This window comes from Bombina bombina, chromosome 3 (assembly GCF_027579735.1).
Source record: "Bombina bombina isolate aBomBom1 chromosome 3, aBomBom1.pri, whole genome shotgun sequence".
Taxonomy (NCBI): Eukaryota; Metazoa; Chordata; class Amphibia; order Anura; family Bombinatoridae; genus Bombina; species Bombina bombina.
The window spans coordinates 988,970,500-988,994,346 of NC_069501.1; the positions used below are offsets into that span (position 1 = coordinate 988,970,500).

Below are 23,847 nucleotides of genomic sequence, written 5' to 3' on the forward strand. Positions count from 1 at the left end.
TGTGTGTCTTGTTCAGTGGTGGTCGTCTTTCAGCCTTTCTTACCTTGGCCATGTCTCTGAGTATTGCACACCTTGTGCTTTTGGGCACTCCAGTGATGTTGCAGCTCTGAAATATGGCCAAACTGGTGGCAAGTGGCATCTTGGCAGCTGCACGCTTGACTTTTCTCAGTTCATGGGCAGTTATTTTGCGCCTTGGTTTTTCCACACGCTTCTTGCGACCCTGTTGACTATTTTGAATGAAACGCTTGATTGTTCGATGATCACGCTTCAGAAGCTTTGCAATTTTAAGAGTGCTGCATCCCTCTGCAAGATATCTCACTATTTTTTACTTTTCTGAGCCTGTCAAGTCCTTCTTTTGACCCATTTTGCCAAAGGAAAGGAAGTTGCCTAATAATTATGCACACCTGATATAGGGTGTTGATGTCATTAGACCACACCCCTTCTCATTACAGAGATGCACATCACCTAATATGCTTAATTGGTAGTAGGCTTTCGAGCCTATACAGCTTGGAGTAAGACAACATGCATAAAGAGGATGATGTGGTCAAAATACTCATTTGCCTAATAATTCTGCACACAGTGCATATACACACACACACACATATATATATATATATATATATATATATATACATACATACACACCCACACACACACATATATATATATATCAGCAGTTCAGTAAGCCAGTAATGACTTGCATTTAAAATGTAATTATGGGAGGGTAAAAAAGTAAATAACAAGAAAAATAAATACATAATATACTTGGCTGATTGTCAAGCGCTACTCAGGTGCTAAACCAAAAATGGATAGGCTCCTAACATTACATTGCTGCTTTTTCAAAGATACCAAGAGAAGGAAGAAAAGTTGAGAATAGGAGTATATTAGAAAGTTGCTTAAAATTGCATGTTCTATCTGAATCATGAAAGAAAATATGTGGGTTTCATATACTTTTAAATTAACGATTGGGGGTTATCTTGAGTTTAATTTTCAAAAAATCTGAATTTTGATGTTTGTATAATACTTAACTGGATGTTATGCTAATTTATTCTGTGTGTAGCTAGTTGATTTTAGAGATTTTCTAATTTAAACATGAGGAAAAAAAGATATCACACACACACTCATCTATAATTATGTATACAGAAAAGTGCAACTGAAATAAAGTTTTGATTAGCAGAACTATGACGCCATATTGCATTAACCCATCAGAGCATCTTCTGCACTGCGCTTCCTGTGACAGGTGAGCAAGATGAACAAGCAACAACCTGTTTAACTCACTCACAGCCCACACTATTTAAGTGCCTGGAGCATTTCCTTTACCAGTGATGTGAGCAGGTGTGTGCGCTAATTCCTTCACGGCTGCTATACACCTCTGTATTTATAAGGACTGTAGTGGAGTTTTATGAAATGCAGGGTAAACTGGCACACCTGTACAGGAATGTAGCACTGTGTATGCGTCTAAAACAAACAACGCACACCGAACTAGAGAAAATACTTTACATAATAAACAAGTTCAACCCAAACCCTTTTGCATTGATAGTAGAACACTGCAACGTTTGAATATAAATCATTTACATGTTGCCAGGGAACGCCTGGGCAGAGGACAATTCTAGACTGATAGTTTTTTTATTAACAGGTGAAAAACATTATATCATCAATGCTATTTACCATTTAAAGATCTGTTTTAGAGATTTGAAAATGATGTTTCACATTTTATTACACAAGGGTAAATATCTGCATTCATCCCTGGGCAATTCAAGGCAAGTTAAAAAATGCAGTATTGCTAAAGCAGCCTGGGTAATCTAACCTCTTAGAGAAGATATGAAAACCAGTATTTCTTAAACTCTGAATGGTAAAACTGTGACAAATGGCATGTTGTGCTTCATCTGACCAGGAATAACACTGGATATGTAGTTGTTTTTTTACTTGTACAAATACAGGACTATATATTTGAAGTATTTCAATGTGTATTTGTGTCAACAAATGAAACTAAAAAAAAAAAAGCATCTATAGACCTGTTCTTTTAAAGAGACACAAAGACCACAACTAAACTTCATGATTCAGGTACAGAATGCAATTTGTAGACACTTTTTAATGTTCTCGGGTATCCTTTGTTGAAAAGAATTCCTATGTAGGCTCAGAAACAGCAATGCACTACTGGGACCTAGCTGCTGATTGTTATTGTCTCACCTGATTTGTTCAGCTAGCTCTCAGTAGTGCATTGCTGCTCCTTCAACAAAGGATACCAAGAGAATAAAGCAAATTTAATATTTAAAAAAAAATAAAAAAATTGGAAAGCTGTTTAAAATTGCATTCTCAGCCGAAATCACGAAAGAATATTTTTGGGTTTTATTGGGTCCATTTAAAGCTATTTTTCTAGTTTCTATCAAGATTATTTATTTGTTAGATGCACAATAACCTATTCTGTTACCAGATTTCATTACTCTTACTATTTATTGACATTGGTAATAAAATGTGCAGACTATAAAAAAAAAATTAAGACCAGCAATCTAAACATAACATTACAAAATCAGTCTTTTATTTGATTTATTTCTTCATATTAATAATAAAAAATAGATATGTTTGTGAGTAATGTTATTTCTAATGACAATCTTTTCCTGCGTGTTTATAAGTGTACTATGCAGAAAAGGGTAAATGAGAGGTCACCCCTTAGGCAAACTAAGAGTTAAGCAATTTCAGTATACAGAACACCTGCTGTTTCAATTGGCTTCCAGGAGGTCTATGTTTTTGTCTGAAAAGTCACTTGAAATCAATTGCTTCCTTGTAGCTAATCCAGCCACTAATAAACATGTTTTTTTTACATTTTGAGCTTCACTGGGCGTAAACAGCTTCTTATACGAAGCCTGTGTTCCTACTTCATAAAAGGCCAATGATTCAGATGTGGACAAGGGGGAGGGTGAACACAGGCTGAGCTTAGGAACCCATTGTCATTGGGAGAGTAAAAATAGACAAGGGGATGGCAGAAGATGTCGTCCTTACAAAGTTGCTTTTGAGTGTCAGAAGTTCCCCTTGGGATGACAGAAAGCCTATGGGCAGGAGAAAGGCCCTAATGCTGATTGAAGACCCTAAAGACTTCTCACTATTGTTCATTCATCAGACTTCCTATTAACTTCAACCAACTCAATCAGCCTTCCCAACATACTGACACATACTGTAGAGCAGTTGTTCTCAACCATTTTGTAGCCAGCGACCAGCAGGACACTGTCCTAAGCTCAGCTTTTGAGATCCAGACGTTATCTGCAGGGGATCATATACATTCCATGTAAAGTGTCACATTCATTTATTATGTGCACCAGTTTAATAGTTTTGTGTGTCTGCTCCTCTATAATCTCTACACATATGAGCTTAACAAGATCTAAAACTACAATAAAATAATGCTCTAATGCAAAGACGTTAAACTCATAGTTACAGTCAGCCATAGAATGGCAATACACTTACATTCCTCAGCTGGACACAGGCTGGTGATATTTGGATATGCAAATAAATAGTTTATTATTGGCTCATTAGCACATGATCAGCTCAGGATCAGCAGTGCACGGCCACTACAGAGCTGACCTTATAGTGGGGACATTACATGTTCTAATTAATTAGCAATTGTATTTTTAGCACTAGTGATCCTGCAAATCTATGTGTTTAACCCTTGCAATGGAGGTTAACCACATAGTTAAAGTTGGGAGTCACAGAAAACTGATGGTCTTGACGTGTATACAGCCAGTAAGCCAATCAGCAGTGGTTGTATCATAACTGGGTCGTGCAACTGCCGCTGCTGCTGATTGGCTCAGTGACTGATCTTCTTGGGACCTGCAGTTCTCTGTGGCTCTTTGTGGGGGTTAAGCACAAAGAACTGCGGGGTTACTAGTGCTAAAACTATAAGCTTTAACAAATTAGAGCAAGTCATTTTTTTCACTATAATGTCCCTTTAATGATGCTTTAACGCCTTTACAGGGGTTGAATACACAGTTATTAGAAGATTATTATCAAACAATATTTACAGCCCAGTTCAGTGAAAGATATATTGAACATTTCAACATATTTCCCTCACATAATACCTTTGTGTGCTAAACCATTAAAGGGATATGAAACACAAAATGTTTCTTTCATGATTCAGATAGCATTCAATTTTAAACAACTTTACAATTTACTTCTATTATCAAAGTTGCTTCATTCTCTTGCTATCCTTTGTTGCAAAGAATACCTAAGTAGGCTCAGTAGCAGCAAATCCCTACCTGGAGCTAGCTGCTGATTGGTGGCTGCACATATATACCACTTGTCATTGGCTTATCCCATGTGATCAGCTTGCTCCAAGTAGTGCATTTATAGTCCTTCAGCAAAAGAAACCAAAACAAGCAAAGCAAATTTGATAATACTGTAGAAGTAAATTGGAAAGTTGTTTAAAACTGTATGCTCTATCTGAATCATAAAACAAAAAGCTTTGATTTTATGTCCCTTTAATATATCCTAGGCACACTGCTCAGAGGTAGATGCTTCCGATCTAAAGCCAGCAGAGTTTGGTATAGTCTTGGCTTGAAATAGTGGAATTAAAGTATATATATAAAAAAAGAAAATCTTAAAAAAAAATTCTCTCTTACATTTATTCTATTTTCTTCCCTTTACCTGTCTCTTTGTAGTAGTTTTACTAATTCCTTAAGATGGACTTACATCACTGTTTGTCTTCCTCCCCTCCATCTTCTTTTTTTTATTTATTAAATATTAATTACTTTTCATTCTAATAATTTTTCCCTCGCACAAAGCCATTCCACCTGAATTCCAGTAATTGCCATCCAGCAGATTAGCCATATCCCACCAGTATTATAGTAATTGCCAGTAACACCAGTCATGGTTAGCTCACATCAATATTGAGAGCTCTCTGATATAAACTTAATTTATGACTCCAATGTCTGTCCATGATCATAAGTAGTTTTGTATAATTTCTAACTGGGGAGGTAACTTGGAAGTCTTGTGGTCCTTTTAAACCCCACTTTCTGCCTTTGTGTTTCAGCTCAAAAGTTGACACTCACCCTTCATCTGTCATTTGGAAGTATTCTCTCAGTTCTGTCATTCAGTTAGTTAATTCCAAAAAATAATTCTTAAAAATGTGTTAATATATACATAATGTAAACTTAACTATGGTTATACTAGTTATGTACAGTATGTGTGTGTATGTATGTATATATATATATATATATATATATATATATATATATATATATATATATATATATATATATATATATATACACACACACACACACATATATACATATACACATACACTTTATAGAGGTTTGTACTTTTTAAAAAAAATCATGTTAGTGGTCCACTGTATTCAAAGTTGTGAGTTTAGTGGTCCCTGAGGTCCGAAAGGTTGGCGACCCCTGTCCTAGGGCATGGGTAGCTGGCAGCTTGCGTGGGTAGTGTTGCCCCTTTAATATATCCTAGGGCATGGGTAGCTGGCAGCTTGTGCGGGTAGCCATTCCCCTTTAATATATTTCAGGGCATGGGTATCTAGCAGTTTTGTGGGTAGCCATGCCCCTTTATTATATTCCAGGGCATGGGTAGCTGGCAGCTTGTGTGGGTAGCGTTGCCCCTGTATTATATCCTAGGGCATGGGTAGCTGGCAGCTTGTGTGGGTAGCGTTGCCCCTGTATTATATCCTAGGGCATGGGTAGCTGGCAGCTTGTGTGGGTAGCGTTGCCCCTGTATTATATCCTAGGGCATGGGTAGCTGGCAGCTTGTGTGGGTAGCTTTGCCCGTTTATTATATCCTAGGGCATGGGTAGCTGGCAGCTTGTGTGGGTAGCATTACCCCTTTAATATATCCTAGGGCATGGGTAGCTGGCAGATTGTGCGGGTAATGTGTAGACATTGGCGACCTCTTTTCTGTATTCCAGCTTCTCCTGGAAAGATGAAAAGATTGTCCCAGGTTTGCCCTCTATGTAACAAAAGAAAAACCCTTCACCTACTCTCCACTTCAGTTTAACACCTTATTAACCTGACTCCCTCACACACAGGCTGTCAACTAGGGTTGCCACCCGTCCCTTAAAATACAGAACACTTATGAGTTATACATGCTGCAGGGTGTGCAGGGAGGAATAGGAATTGTGCTGTCCAGAAACACAATACATGTTCCTCCCTGCACACCCTGCAGCATGTGTAACTCATAAGTGTCCAGTAAAACATGGCTGAGGTGGCAACCCTACTGTCAACCCAATGCAAAGGTTATAAAGTACAGCATAGCCCTTCTGAAGACTTCTGGGCCAATTAAACAACATACCAGCAAGGAATATTCTGTTCCCTTAGGCAGTCCTTAACTAGGCTTCAGTAAAGCTAATGATTATCAAATTATAAAAAATACACGGTTGTTGATTCTCCTGTTTATTTCCATCATGCTTACATGTGTAGGCTGAAACTTTGACCCCTGGAATTAAGCCTTATTTCGGGGCTTATATTGCGGGTGGTGACACACTGTGCGACATCACCACTGCTTTGAGTCTGTGCTGCAGGAGAATATGACATCACCACTGCTTTGAGTCTGCACTGCATGGGAATGTGACAACACCACTGCTTTGAGTCTGTGCTGCAGGGGAATGTAACATCACCACTGCTTTGAGTCTGCGCTGCAGGGGAATGTGGCATCACCACTGCTTTGAGACTGCGCTGCAGGGGAATGTGACATCACTACTGCTTTGAGTCTGCACTGCAGGGGAATGTGACATCACCACTGCTTTGAGTCTGCACTGCAGGGGAGTGTGACATCACCACTGCTTTGAGTCTGCACTGCAGGGGAATGTGACATCACCACTGCTTTGAGTCTGCACTGCAGGGGAGTGTGACATCACCACTACTTTGAGTCTGCACTGCAGGGGAATGTGACATCACCACTGCTTTGAGTCTGCACTGCAGGGGAGTGTGACATCACCACTACTTTGAGTCTGCACTGCAGGGGAATGTGACATCACCACTGCTTTGAGTCTGCACTGCAGGGGAGTGTGACATCACCACTGCTTTGTGTCTGTGCTGCAGGGGAATGTGTGTCCACCTCACTTACTGTAATTACCAAACCTGTAATAAATCTTAAAATAAGCATTTTAGCACAGATGTATGTTGCAAATGCTTTATATGAAATTAAATGTATCACAATCCTTTAGGAAAGTTTATCTACAAAAAGATCCCACAGACTTTAATAATGAATTTTGTAGAAAAGTCATTAGATAAAACTTTCTAAGATTGTTTGCTATCAACCTCGTAATGAGCTGCTATGCTCCCCCCATAAAGTGCTATCTCTTTGTGTATTTGCTTAAGTCCAACTTGCAGTTTCTCTATTACTGGACTCTCTATCTCTGTCCAAAGATTTGTTCCCAACTCATCTGTCTCCCACATACCCATTTTCTCTTATCCCTGTAAACCTGGTGCAATTATTCTTTGTTCAGTTTTCTATCTCCCTGACTTGCTCCTCATACCATCCCTTAGAGTAAACCATCATATGCCAGTCTGTTTATAGCACAGACATGCTCTGTGGTACATTTCAGCATTCTCTTTATCACAGAAGTCATATTCAACCCCATTGTGGGAGTAGTTTATAGTAGTTTTGTAAGCAAAAAAACAATGAGCTTTCCTTTTTTGCTTAAAGAGACAGTAGATACCTTGAGATTTGTATATAAAATGTTTAGTTATGCATAATAAAACAATATTTTCATAATTTATTTTGTCCCTTTTCCTGTAAGTTAGCGCTGAAAAGCTTAAGGCTAACCCTGCTACACATGTGTCCCTAATTGGCTTTATCAGATAACTACTGCAAAACAATAAATTGTATACTAACTTTATGACAGTGATTAGTCTTGTTGTTGCGGACTAAGCCTAGATTGGCTCCTCCAAATAAGGCTATGGTTGGTGGAGTTTGGCTAATGAAAAATAATTGCAGTAAAAATTATGTTAATTTGTTTTTAAAATTGTAAGACTTGGCTGATAAATTATTCTATCCCACTGTTTTACAAACCTGTCCTCAGGCTTCCCCAACAGGCCACATTTTGAGGTTATCTGAAGTGGAGCACAGGTGAAACAGTCAGCTGATTAGTAAACATGGATATTTAACCTGTTCTCATCCAAGGTAATCCAGAAAACGTGGACTGTTGGGGAGGCCTGAGGACAGATTTAAAAAAACAGTGTTCTAAAGCAAAGCAAGAGAAATGTCTTGTAATTACAATGTGTTTACTATCCCTTTGATTGTGATTGCTCTTATAAATTAACCTATAGTTGAATAGAAACTTTTGAGTTACAAATGGACATTGTAGTGTAATAATACATTACTCTAATTTCTTAGAGGATTTGTTTATTTAAAGGGACACTGAACCCAAATTTTTTATTTTGTGATTCAGACAGATCATGCAATTTTAAGCAACATTCTAATTTGCTTCTATTATCACGTTTTCTTCATTCTCTTGTTATCTTTATTTGAAAAGCAAAAATTTAAGTTTAGATGCCGGCCCATTTTTGTCAAACAACCTGGGTTGTTCTTGCTGATTGGTAGATACATTTATCAACCAATAAACAAGTACTGTCCAGGGTCTGAGCCAAAGAAAATGCTTAGATGCCTTCTTTTTCAAATAAAGTTAGCAAGAAAAACGAAGAAAAATTGATAATAGGAGTAAATTAGAAAGTTGCTTAAAATGTTATGCTCTATCTGAACCACAAAAGAACAAATTTGGGTTCAGTGTCCCTTAAACAAAGGCCTGTGGTTTAATTTTAGAAGCCAAATGTAAGATTTCAGAATACGGAGGTTTTGCTCTTGGGATTAGTAAAGCACTGCTATAAGAGATACACTTGGTCTGACACGAAGAATTCAGAGACTGTCATGCTCTGTCTGTCATACATGCTTTCACTGCTAGGGTCAAAGTATGACGCAAAAAATATGGAATTGTTAGCCACAGCCCCTCAGATTATGATCCACCTGTCATGCATACTTTCACTGAGAGGGACACACAGTCTGACATAAAGAATTCTGGGATTGTTATCCGTAGTGCAAGATCATACTCTGTCAAATACAAAGAATTCTGGGAATATTTCCATAGGGTCAATTTGAATATATAGAAATGTTTGTATTCTATGACAAGTTGCATACACTTTTTAATGTGCATCAAAGTGCAAAAAGAAAATTCACTAATGCGTAATAAATGTTTTATTCTTTAATAAATAGAATGTTATTGTTGTGCTTGTATATAAGAGGTTAGCTCCAGAGCTGCAATGCTTAAAGGGACAGTCTAGTCCAAAATAAACTTTCGAGATTCGGATAGAGAATGTCATTTTAAACAACTGTCTAATTTACTTTTATCACCAATTTTGCTTTGTTCTCTTGGTATTCTTAGTTGAAAGCTAAACCTAGGATGATCATATGCTAATTTCTAAGCCATTGATGGCCGCCTCTTCTCTCAGGGCAATTTGACAGTTTTTCACCACTAGAGGGTGTTAGTTCATGTGTGTCATATAGATAACACTGTGCTCAAGCACGTGGAGTTCAAGTGAGCCAGCTCTGATTGGCTAAAATGGATGTCTGTCAAAAGAACTGAAATAAGGGGGCAGTTTGCAAAGGCTTAGATACAAGGTAATCACAGAGGTAAAAAGTGTATTTATATAACAGTGTTGGTTATGCAAAACTATGGAAAGGGTAATAAAGGGATTATCTATCTTTTTAAAAAAATAAAGATTCTGGTGTAGACTGTCCCTTTAAGACATCTGGTAAACCAATCACAAGAGCTATATGTGTGTAGCCATCAACCACCGGCTAGCTCCCAGTATTGCATTGCTTTTCCTGAGCCTACCTAGGTATGTTTTTCAACAAAGGATACCAAGAGAACAAATTAAATTTGTTAACAGAAGTTAAATAAAAAATCTTTTAAAATGAATAAATGAATAAATGAATGTCTGAACCATCAAAGTTTAATTTTGACTTCAGGTCTTCAGAAACCTAAAACCATAATCTTAGTCTCTTTTAAAAGCAACATACTTTTCCAATGGAGATACTGACTAACTCACAGAAGTGCACTTTTTGGGGGGCAGTGAAAACATGCTGGTAGCAGTGGTTCTTTCAGTGAAGCAATGAAAGCATTTGAGTATAACTGCTCTTTTAAATAAAGCTTAAATTAAATAGGAACTTTTATGCATCTTCAAAGAAACAATCTAGTGCAATAATACAATTTTATTAAAATTGATTCCTTTATGCAAATTAGTTAAACACATAGTTAAAGGTCAAGCATCGCACGTCTGCCCCAAGCCATTATTGCGCTTTGCAGATATTGCTCTTTTTACAAATTAAAGGTTTGTGAAACCCTGTGTCGAGCAAATCTATTGGTGCCATTTTTCCAACATATATAAACATATAAACACATAAATACACATGAACACACACTTATATATATATACACACACATATATAGATATATACACATCACCAGCAAAAAGATTATAACTCACTGAAGTCTCAGATGATGGTTAGCATTTTTTAGCAATAAAGTATATTTAATTAAGGAATGTACATTGGTTGTTTTTAGACATAATGCTATTGCACACTTAGGGCAAGATTACAAGTCGTGCGTTCTGAGTTTTCCACACGCAATGTGGTCTTTTCGCAATTTCCATTGCGCAGCTATTACAAGTTTTGAAAAAGCGCGATTGCACACGCGCATTTTCATGTACACTTTTCAAGTGATGGGCTTTGCGCAACATATTAGGGTTTTTGTGTGTTTTTTAATGTCTTTTATTTGTCTTCTTCATTGACTTCTATGGGGAATATGTGAACGCGCACACAAGATTTGGCTGTTTAGATTACGCGGCTTAATGCGCACGCAAAATAAGTTATTTTGCTACTTGTAATAGCTGTACAACCCCAAATGCGAAAAAGCCATAACGTGTGCAGTGTTTTCGCAACTGATTTGCCGTGCGACTTGTAATCTTGCCCATAATAAACTACAATACAGTGTAAATATAACTTTTATATGCACTTGGAAACAAATTAGTGTGACTCACTTTATTGCTATCTTCGCTTTATTGCGGTGGTCTGGAACCGAACCCGCAATATCTCTGAGGTATCGCTGTACGTTAGTGGCTGTGGTGTGCTTAGCAAACTGTTTGCAAGTGATAGCAGTTGTATGAGGAAGGAACTCTCAAGGAAACAGAACATTTTGTAGAAGCCTTCTGTTTGACAAATTTTATCTTGGCATTAAATAACTCCTCACTGAAAATGCAGGACATGACAATAAACTTTAGCTTTTATTTTAAAGCTATGTCTCAAATTGTGCTTTTTCACTCACTAAAGAAAAAAGTTAATGCATTATTTCCAGTGACGTGTTTTTGCAGAGTCTTCTCTCCCCCAATTTTTTTTAAAGGGAAAAGTAATATAGCCACTAAGTGGCTATACTGCCCAATCTAGTCTATTGGAACACGCTTTTTTGAAAGCTAAACCTAGGTAGGCTCAAACTGATTTCTAAACCGTTGAAAACCACCTCTTAACTCTGCATTTTGCCAGTTTTTCACAGTTATAAAGTGCTAGTTCCTGTGTATCATATAGATAACATTGCACTAACTCCCGTGGAGTTATTTAGGAGTCAGCACTGATTAAACAAAATGCAAGTCTGTCAAAAGCACTGAGATAAGGGAGCAGTCTGCAGCGGCTTAGATACAAGGTAATCACAGAGGTAAAACGTATATCAATATAACTGTGTTAGTTATGCAAAACTGGGGAATGGGTAATAAAGGAATTATCTATCTTTTTAAACAATAAATAATTTCAAGTAGATTGTCCCTTTAAGAACAGCAGCATTTCATAGACATAAATAGCTCTATTCAATCAACTTCTGATTTGGTGTATTTTTGTTCTGTCTTCAAAAGATAAAAAAAAGTTGCAAAAGTGAAGACAGGCTAAACACTTTTCAGTTAACTTGTATTTTAAAATTTACTTCATTCTCTTGGTATCCTTGGAATCCCAGCTAGCTCCCAGTAGTGCATTGCTGCTCCAGAGCCCACCTATGTATGCTCTTCAACAAAGGATACCAAGTGAATAACGCAGATTAGGTAACAGAAGTAAACTGGCAAGTTTTTGAAAATGACATGCTCTATCTGAATATCACTGTTGCCATTATGGACAATGCAAACGTATGATTATGTTTTCACAACAGGCCCCTGATACATCAATATTTCACTAAGAATCAACTCTCATACCTGACACTATCAAAGCTGATAGCTATTGAAAATATATGAACATAATAAATATTCAGAGTGTGGGTGGCTGTATCATTGTAGACACATTTAAATGACTGCAGCTTGTACTGAGTTGCAGACACTTGGCTCCCTTTTAAGCGACATGAAGAGAACTCTATTCTTGGGATGATTTGTAATGGAGGATTTGATGAGCTATTTAACGTTCTTTGATTCACAAAGGTGACTTGCATTCATGCATTAAATGATATCGCTGAGAGTAATCCCAGTAATGAAACTATAAACTTCCCATGAAGGCCTACAGTTAAATTGCACAAGGTTAAATAAGGTTTGAGAGGGGTTTGGTTACTCTTTTAACATTTGCCAATCCAGTTGGTGTTTAAGGTAACAGCAATACAGTCTTTTTCAGCCTCTAATGCTCCCCGCTCTCTCCTTTCGCCCTGCCATAAGCAAATAGAAATGGAATCATATTCCCATCTTTACAGCTTCCTGCACCTGTTATGGAATAAGTATTAGCCCAGTTGTGATTTGAGGCAAGAAGCAATGTGCGGCAGGTCTCTATCTCAGCTAAAAAAGCCCTACTAATCTTGGCACATAGTAAGAGGAGATGGGAATCCCCATTCAGTCCATAGCTGCCAAAATTTAAGAATTAAAGGAACATTCTAGTGTAAAACTAAAATGCTCTGTTTTGTTGTTTTATTAAAACAAATAATAATTTCTTTCACTATGTGGTTAACCCCTGCAAAGGAGATGAATACACAGTCAAAGTTAAACTGCTGTGCCACTCCAGATGAGAATACAGCTGATGAGCAATTGTAAAGCAGACATACATGCGTATGCGCCAATCACAGATCATACCCTCATCTGGATCACAAATGGGGGTAGCATTTCAGGAGAACATGTTTGGCTGTGTGTTTAACCATTTTGAAGAAATTAAACATATAGTAAAAGAAGAGAAATTGTTTAAATTTAAAAAAAAACTAAAATGGAGCATTTTATTTTTACACTAGAATAACCTTTTAAAGATTGTTTTAACAAAAATACATATTTAATCTTAATACCATTTAAAGTATATACATATACATGTGTTTTATTAATACGCTTTGCAGAATTCTGCTCCCCCTCCATGAGTTTATGCCCACTTGTAAACCTGTATTAGCAGCAGATTTGCATCAGATTCACCCGACATCATGCAAAGATATGGTGCAACTCTCTATAGCAGACAACTATGCTGTACATAAAGGTTACTCAATTAGGATATTTACTGAAGCTAAAATAAATGTACTAATATGCTGCAATGACACAAATGTTCAAATCCCTGCTTGAATCTGCTACAATCACTCAGAGGTGCAGAAACTCTACTATAACCAGCCATAAAAGAACAAGTTACTGTCCCCAATAACTACAGTAAGAGATCAACATGTGTAATTATATTTAATACAAACAAACGCTCCCTTTTTTTACCTCAGAAAAATTTAAAGTGAGGTTAAAGGGATAGAAAGGTTAAAACTGAAATCTGCATGGGTACATTTCAATTTGAAATAGAAGCATTTTTTCCCCATTTACTTACATTAGCAAAAATGCTTCTAGTAAAAGTTATTACTGTTTATGTTGTGAGGGCCGTGCACCAGTATTCAAACACCATGGGCTAGATTTATCAAAGCTGAGGCGTACAGGGGCGCGTATACGCGCCCCTGTACGCCTCAGCTCGCCTGTGGCGGGGCGAAATTACCCGCAGGTAATTAACATTGCACACGAGCGCAATTTTGCGCTCGCGTGCAATCCCGCCCCTGCCCGCGCACAGCCAATCACGCGCAGGCAGGAGCTGTCAATCTCCTCGGTCAGACTCGACCGAGGAGATTTAATTTCGCCACAATAGAGGTGGCGAAGATGTTAGGGAAGCAGCGGTCTGGTGACCGCTGCTTGATAAATCGCAAGAACTTGCTGCCGCAGGGGCTTGATAAATCTAGCCCCATGACTGCTCCGAGAGTTGGCGGCAGTGTGTATTACGCCTGTGGAGATTTAATTTGTGTCATACAAGCCACTGCTGACTATATAAGCAGGCGTGGTGTTTAAATACTTGTGCACAGGCCCTCATAGCATATGTGCGTAGGCCGTAGAAAAATGGTAATAACTTTTATTCTAAGCATTTTCACTAATGGAAGTATATGGTAAAAATGGTTCTATTTCAAATTGTCATCCCTTTAACACCAGAAAATGACTTTTCTGAAGAAAGATGGGACTCCAGCAATTATGTCTCCTCTAGTTTGGGCAGGATTAGTGCCAAAAATATAATTTGTATTGCACCCAGAGGAGAGATCAGCTCCATTTAAATCAATGGAGCCACTTCTATCTTGCAACCATGAATAGAACTACGTCTAGTTCACCTAAACAACAAGCCCTTTGGCACCGTCACAAGGGTCTATGAATTTAGCCCCATGTCTTTGGTGAGGCTGAAGCAGTTCAGAACAAATAACCCACTTAGCTTCAATAGCCATGTAGGGCAATGAAATGATACTATATATTGCTAATATTGCATGCAATACATTTAAGTGTTCATTTATTATCTTATACCATCAGTCTAAGACTGTTATATGATATTGAACCTGCTTAAACAGTTATTACAGTAAAGGTAATTCTTTATTGCATCTCAAAAAGGGTATTGTAAAATGTATTACTGCATGCTAGATATGGCATATTCCTGTCCACCATTAAAGCTATAGAAATTGTCCTTCTCAGCCATTCAGCAGTCTGTCCCTAGGAATAAGTAATGGCATGTATTTTCTGTTAGTCTCAAAATCAAACATTATTAACCTTTTTCATGCAAGATAGATGTACTTCAGGCTTAATTGCTACTCCTATATATGCCTCATTGACCGTTTTTTTTTTTAAATTAATGTCCCTTAAACAAAGACTTTTATAAGTCAGAACACATTTATACCCATTAAAGGGACACTGAACCCAAATTTGTTCATTTGTAATTCAGAAAGAGCATGCGATTTTAAGCAACTTTCTAATTTACTCCTATTATCAATTTTTCTTCGTTGTCTTGCTATCATTATTTGAAAAAGAAGGCATTTAAGCTTTTTTTGGTTTCAGTACTCTGGACAGCACTTTTTTATTGGTGGATGAATTTATCCACCAATCAGCAAGGACAACCCAGGTTGTTCACCAAAAATGGGCCGGCATCTAAACTTACATTCTTGCATTTCAAATAAAGATACCAAGAGAATGAAGAAAATTTGATAATAGGAGTAAATTCGAAAATTCCTTAAAATTTCATGCTCAATCTGAATCACGAAATTAAATTTTTGGGTACAGTGTCCCTTTAAGCGTAAACTAGGGCCATGAACCCAATGCTTTTAGTTCTAGCACCTTAACGTTAATTTCATCATATCATTATTTGAATACTCTCTTGTTAGCTTTATCCGTTTATCTTTAGTATTTCCTTTGTGATATGACTGTTTGCTTAACATCTATATATGTAATTGAACACTACTCTGTTTGCGTAACTTGCTGTTACCATGAAACTTTTGGACAAACCAAGCTGCCAAGCACTGAGCTGCTGCCTATTTCCTGGAACACTCAGGGGACAATTCTGTAAATGATTCCAGAAAATGAAAGCACCAGAGTTACAGAAAGTAGAGACCATTTCACATGAGTGTGTCTATAGTAGCAGCCTATGTGCCAGGCTCATTGTTCATGTGAGACATTACATGTATTTCATTCTTCAACAATAAGTAACAATGTGATCAGATCTAGAATTATGTACAAATTAAAAAAAGCAGGAAAAACAATAAGGGGGTGAATGAAGATGTCACTTCAGTGGTCAGATTATTTGCCAGCAATAATCATAGAGATCAGGGAAAGGAACCCACATTCTATCATCTATATATCAATTAAAAACTGTATTATAAGTAATAAAAATAATTTATAGCAGAGATTCAAAAGCACCAGTGCTGGGCAAGAAATGATAGTTAAAGAGACATTGTACTATTATTCTGTTGCCGGAAATTCAGCATTGCACAAGAATGCTATTTTGCACTCTTGTGCAACGCCGCCCCTAACTCTTCACCATCTCTTAGGTGGAAAATTTTAATCTCTCCGATCTCGTCCTATCGGGGAGATTGACCGCTCCTGATCGTGCACAGCCAATCACGCGCGGGCAGGAGCTGTAAATTTCCCGGTAGGACGAGATCGGGGAGATTGAAATTTGTCACCTAAGAGATGGCAAAGAGTTTGGGAAGCAGCAATCTGATGACCGCTGCTTCATAAATATGGACTGCAGGTTCTCTTGTTAGAACCTGCAGTCATATACCCCGAAGCCTTTGATAAATCGACCCCAAAATGTTCTTGCTCTTGATGCATTCATTATTATTTATTTAACCTGCCAGAGTGTATCAAAATGTTTAAAATATATTTTTTACCTTTATTTTGAAATTTAAAATAGCTGATTTTGCCTGTCTAAAACATATATACTGAAAATTTAATTATGGCAGTATTGGCTTTAAAAAAAAGCTACTTAAATAAGGGCCAACAAAAGAAATCACCCTCAGGTTTAACATGGTGTTCCTGCAGTGACTTTGAATACAATGAACTCTTATAAGCTGCTTGTCTTCGTTTACTGTCCTTAAAATACATCCCAATGTGCTCCCATAACTTAGGGCAGGAGAGAATTTGTACAATTCTTACCTCTAGAAAATGAATATCTTTACCTGTAAATTACCACAAATGCACACTCTCTGCACTCACACTGTAGATTTAGTACTTTTGTTCTATGTACACTATCTAGATTAAAAAGTACAATACCATCTGGACCATTTTAAGTGCCACATGTGTGGCCCTTTAATTACTACTTGTTGCCCATCACTGGACAAAATGGACAAATAGAACAGTATTATCAGTGTTATCAAATAACCAAGACCCTCAAATACCTCCATTAGTGTGAGAAAATGAATGTACAACTTAATTCTCCACCCACCAATTTTTGACAAACACACCCTTAAACTTTTATCTAATAAAATAAAACTATAGCGGCTGCCTTCTTGATTGTCCCTATATGTCACTTGCTGCATAGAAGAAACCTTTTTAATTAAAGCCCAGTTGAACACCTGGACTCCCCACACAACGATCTGGAATAAACTGATACTGAACTATAGAATCATTATATTTTGTGGCGTGTTTTATTGGTCACAAAAACAGGCTTGATATACATATAATCAATTAGTTACACAGACACTCCTGTGTGTGACGTTTTATACACTGGGAGTTGATGAACAAACATCTTTATGGGATTTTTCAGCTTTTACCATGAAAACATTTATAGCTAATTTATTACCTCATTGTATTTTAGCCACCATCATTATTTCTCAAATGTTTCTGTCTTACTTTATATTAATTATTTCATACTTTAGTTATATGCAGATGTGTTATGGTGTTTTATATGTTTAATATATTTCTATGCTGAAAAATGAATCATTTTTTGATCCTAGGCTTGTGGGGTGGTGTCACTGTCCGTTAATTGAGCTATAGTTTTTCTTATCAGCAAATTAGCTCCTATCCCACACATTAGCTATATATATGGTCATGCACTTTCTCTTAGTTTTAAAGTCAAAACAGACAGTTTTAACTTGCATGTTGTAAATGTATTTGGTTAAATGACCCTTTATAGAGCTATTATAGTGATAAAATGTCATGCTCTAATTTTTTAGAGCAAGGCTCGACAAACCCAGGTGACAGAGAGACACTAGTACCTTGATTTACAAGACCAAAGACACCTATGGGTGCCCCCAACTTCCACTCACCCGCCGACACCAGCTGCAGCTAAAATTTAGTTTGGAATAGCTGGATACCTTTTTAGGCCTTACAGCTGTGAAATACAAATCCAACTTCTGTTGGGTTATTAATATAATATATTATGTGTGTGAGTAATATATAATATATTCATAGATGTATAGATGTTTACTTCTTGTTTCAGATTATTATATTTTAGATTATGATATTATATAACAAATGCATTAAAGCATGTCATTTTATCGCTAGTGTTAAACACATACTAAAAATACTACACTGGGCACAAAGAGCACTGCTGGTCCCCAGCAGAAACTGTCTCTAATCTAATCAGCAATACTAGTTGCATAACCCAATCTGCAAATTTGGATCTTAGACAGGAAGATAAAGGGATATGAAATTCAAAATTAAACACTCATGGTTCAGATAGAGCATGTAATTTTAAGATACTTTTCAGTTAGCTTCAGTTATCAAATTGGCTTTGTTCTCTATCTATGCTTTGTTGAAAAGCATACCTAAGTAGACTCGGGATCACAAAAGCACTATTAGGAGCTAGCTGGTGATTGGTGGCTACACATATGCCTCTTCTCATTAGCTCATTAAGGGCTAGATTACAAGTGGAGTGCTAATTTATTGCACGCCCGTAAACAGGCAAATTTGCCCATTTACGGGCGCACAATAAATAACCAGCCATTTTGGGCTCTATTTCTCAAGCCTTCTCCTTCCCTATGACTGCAGGTTCTCACAAGAGAATCTGCAGTCAGTATTTATCAAGCAGCGGTCATCAGACCGCTGCTTCCTACCCTTTGAGGTGGAGAATTTCAATCTCCCCGCTCATCCAACAGCTCCTGTCCGCGCGTGATTGGCTGTGCGCGGGCTGGGGGTGGTGTTGCAAAGATAAATTCTGGCAGTGTATTGCTGCCCGTCAGAGGCGAGCTGGGGCGAATATGTACGCCCCTGTCTGCGTTTGATAAATGAAGCCCTATAAGTCGCTGAACTTGTAATACCAGAGCACATTTACGTGTGCTTGTATTACTGAGTGGAGAGCAAATTTGCACTCCATTCGCAATTTGGCCCTAAATGCTAGGAACCAGCATCTTCAGCTATGTGGTTTTCCCTTTATAGGGGGATATATGCCAGTTATAGTGCAAGCAAAAATAAATTGCTGTAACATATTTTCATGTACTTTTTTCACTTAAAGGGACACTGAACCCAAATTGTTTTCTTTCTTGATTCAGATAGAGCATGCAATTTTAAGTAACTTTCTAATTTACACCTATTATCAATTTTTCTTCGCTCTCTTGCTTTCTTTATTTGAAAAAGAAGGATTCTAAGCTTTTTTTGGTTCAGACTCTGGACAGCGCTTTTTCTATTGGTGAATAAATTTATCCACCAATCAGCAAGGACAACCGAGGTTGTTCACCAAAAATGGGCTGGCATCTAAACTTACATTCTTGCATTTCAAATAAAGATACCAAGAGAATAAAGAACATGTTATAATAGGAGTAAATTAGAAAGTTGCTTAAAATTTCATGCTCTATCTGAATCATGAAAGAAAAAAAATTGGGTTCAGTGTCCCTTTAAATATATTTAGAAAATATGTCTGTACTTTTCTGAAAAGCCTGGGCATTCTTTTATAGGAGACTTGTATGTATCTTTAATTCCTTTAAGAATTTTAATTTGTCAGCAGACATCTATAGCAACCATTATTTGACCTATTCAACAAAAGACCCTGCACAGAAAAAATGTCACCCTCTTCAATAAAGGCCACTTGTTGTACTCAAAGGGGAATATTAAGCTTGCTCTTGAATAGTTTTGTTAACATTTTCGGCTCCTGATACAATAGCAGAGAGCAATGATAATTGGAGCTGGCATATTTATTTTGGAGACAGCAAATGTGTTTGCATATAAATATACGTAGGTATAATGTATATTATAATATAATATGTATAATGTAGTACATTAAAAGCAGTTTATATATGTATGTGGATCATATGCCTTATCAGACTCAGTATGCTATTGGAATGAAAAAAAAGCTAACCATTAAAAGATTGCAGTTCAAATACCATCCTCATTTACAATATTTTATATGATACTTTGAAAAAAAGTCTCACGCACATATGTTATCATTTTACTTTATTATGGCTGCAAATAAAAAAAGACAATGTAACTTAAAGGGACAGTCTACACTAAAGTTGTTATCGTTTAAAAAGATAGATAATGCCTTTACTAACCATTCCCTTAGCTTTGCACAACCAACATTGTTAGATTAAGATACTTTATAAAATGTAAACCTCTACATTTCTGCCTGTTTCTAAGCCACTACAGACAGTTGCTTATCACATGCATTTGTATTTGCTTTTCACAACAGGAGACTACTAGTTCATGTGGGCCAAATAGATAACAATGTGTTCACGCCCAAGGAGTTATTTAAGAATTAGCACAACACAGTACTAAATGCAAGTCAATAGATAATAAATAAAAAGTCATGTGATCAGGGGGCTGTCAGAAGATGCTTAGATACAAGGTAATCACAGAGTTAAAAAGTATATTAATATAACTGTGTTGGTTGTGCAAAACTGGGGAATGGGTAATAAAGGGATTATCTATCTTTTAAAACAATAAAACATTCTATTGTAGACTGTCCCTTTAATGTTGGCGTGGACATAAATACAGCAAATAAGATTATTTCATCGTTTTAATTATATTTGTTAATCTCTGAGTACAGTTTGAGTATCAGACTTGTAATTAAACAGTGGATTACAAAATGCCATAGTGATGAAAAAATCTTTTGACAACACTCTCAAAAACAAAAAAGGGAAAAAAACTTTTTGCAGTTTTTAAGATTGGAAACAAAAATAACAGTAACACCTGCTGACAATCTAATTTGGGTGCAATTATATAACAATTTTGTTTCAATACAAATAAATAAATGAAATATTTTAAAATGCCAAAACATACAAAAATATCATCTCTTTTGTAATTACTTATCCAAAAGTATTTTTCATTCAAAAAAAATAGCCCAGCAAAAAAACCCCAGAGGGTGATAATAATAATAATAATAATAATAATAATAATAATATATCATTTTTGTTACACTTTCACTTTGCATGCTTGATGGAATGCACATATTTCTAATTTATAACTGCTTTACTATTGTTTAATGAAATTATTTGAAAAGTATAATAAAAAATTTGAATTTTTTTCCACGTTTAATTTTTTTCATCTATGTTAATTATGATGTTGATTTGCAAAGAAAATGCCAAATGCAGATGCATTTCTCTGTATGGTGTTTTTTGCACTCTATTTGTGGCAGTAATACTGTAAAGATTTTCATTAGCAGTTTACTTATTTGAATCCTGTCCCTTTAAGACACACCTTCCCGAAACTACTTTACACAATGCCTCAATGGGTCTGTAGGAATGAGCAAATTGCGAAAACAATCGCATCAAAAGAAGCAGGGGCAAAGGAACAGGTTCCACTGCTCCTCAGAGTAAGTTCAAAGGCATCTGATAGCACATCCATGACACCTCTGGCACTGGCATACAGGGCACACAGTGACCCCACACTGACCACTGGCTGAAGCATAGTAAACAGTGACCACCTGCTGACTACTGGCTGCAGCACTGTAACCACATACTGACCAATGGTACAGCACTGTACACACTACACAGTCACTACTTACTGATTACTGGCTTAAGTACTGCAGAGACTCCAGACTGACCACTGGCTGAAGCATAGTAAAACAGTGACCACCTGCTGACTACTTGCTGCAGCACTGTACACTGTAACCACGTACTGACCAATGGTACAGCACTGTACACACAACACAGTCACTACGTACTGATTACTGGCTTTAGTGCTGCAGAGACTCCAGACTGACCACTGGCTGAAGCATAGTAAACAGTGACCACCTGCTGACTACTGGCTGCAGCACTGTACACTGTAACCACATACTGACCAATGGTACAGCACTGTACACACAACACAGTCATTACGTACTGATAATTGGCTTTAGTACTGCACAGTGACCACATGCTGACCATTGGCTGCAGCACTTTACACACAGGGTACTGAGCACTTGCTGCAACACTATACTGTACAGTGGTCACAAGCTGACCATTGCATACCTTTACAGTGACCACATACTGACCATTTCATCATTATACACAGTGACCACATACTGACCATTTAATCATTATACACAGTGACCACATACTGACCACTGCATCACTATATACAGTGGGGACATGAAGGCCACTGCAGCATTATACAATGACCACATATTGACAAATTCATCACTATACACAGCGGCCACATGTCCCCCATTGGCTGACCACTGCAACACTATAACCCAGTGACCACATTCTGACAACTAAATGCAACACTGCACAGTTACCAGTGGTAGCTACCAGTAACACCATTGGGTATGTACACAGTGACCACATAGTGGTGACCACAGGTTGCAGCATGGCACAAAGGGTACACAATTACCTCATAGAGACCATTGGTTGTAACATTGGTAGGGACAGGATGGTAAAGGGGACAGGATGGTAAAGGGGACACACAGTGATGGGCACTGGTTGTAGTATATCACACAGGGTACATACTATATGGAGAGCATTGGTTATAGCACAGTGACTATTGCAGCATGGCATACAGGGGCACACCTGCAGATCACTGGTTGTAGCATCATGGCACACAGGGCAATGGCATTCAGTGAACGTGCATGGTGACAGCTAGTGTTGTATGGTACACGATGAAAACTAGATGGGACAAGCTCACAGCTTCCTGATTAGGTGCATTTGAATGAATAAGATAATACACCAGAGGTTCAAATCATTTCCTCACAGAGATTTATAGTACATGATATTATTCTCTTTATTTGTAGCTTTGTAGCAGCCAAGTGATATTAATACAGATTTTGTATTACAGAGGTCTGGGTAGATTGAATTAAAACTTCTGCTCTCGGCTGTGTCCTATTAGATACGGTAAAAGTTCATTCCTTCAGGTGACATTTACACCGAGCAATAGACACTAAACACTACTAACATACTTTGCCAATATAGCAAATGGTACAGTAGGATAGGTTTATTACAGCTCATTTGCATTACAAGTTACAATTAGGGCTCCTCGGTACCGACCTTTCTGAGCTGTCACAGGATCCAACATCAAACAACCGAGTACTAGCAGAACACATCTCCCAGAAAAACACCCCATCCTGGGCTTATAAAGTTGTGGAGCGGCGGATGCTTCCTCAGATTGTCAGATCACACATGACCCAGAAGCGCAGAATTGCAGTAATATCCCAGTGTTAGCAGCGCCCGACAAGCGATATTCACTTTAACTAGACAGACAGTAACTGACAGCCCTCTTCCCCTTCACATTCCTCGTTGCGGAGAAAGTCCACGAGGCTCCGCCTTTCCACGCTGATTGGTCAGATTCCCATGAATGGATCGCACACTGATCCCGGGTCTTTACCTAAGCTACCTGTGGAGTGACGTCACGCGTGTATCCTGTACAGTGGCTATGGCAATGCTGTTGTTATTGACTGCCTGTCAAAATGCTCGTGCACATATAAGAAAGTGTTTGGCAATGTACTTTTTTTTACATGAATGTTCCTGAGCCAAAAATGCTTTTTGTTTTATACTTGCTCAGTTAAAGGGACATAAAAGTGCAACAAGAAAAGGATGTTAAATTATTTTATTATTACACCGTTGTCTGCATATAAATATGTGTTTAACCAAAGCAAAAGGGTTATACACATGCTTGAAGTCAGCTGCATAGCAGCAATGCACTACTGGTAGCTAGGTGGCTACACACATATGCC

The 23,847-nt window shown here is 37.5% G+C and overlaps 1 protein-coding gene across 2 annotated transcripts in view; it reads right to left on the bottom strand.

Annotated features, from left to right (window-relative positions):
- Positions 1-23,359, bottom strand: part of ERBB3 (erb-b2 receptor tyrosine kinase 3) — a 115,047-nt gene extending 91,688 nt beyond the window's left edge. For both annotated transcript variants that reach the window (XM_053708115.1, XM_053708114.1), the window contains exon 1: positions 23,162-23,359. In XM_053708115.1, coding sequence (XP_053564090.1) covers positions 23,162-23,237 — 76 coding nt within the window. In that variant the 5' untranslated portion in view covers positions 23,238-23,359. The remainder of the gene's footprint in view (positions 1-23,161) is intronic.
- Positions 23,360-23,847: the final 488 nt, after the last annotated feature.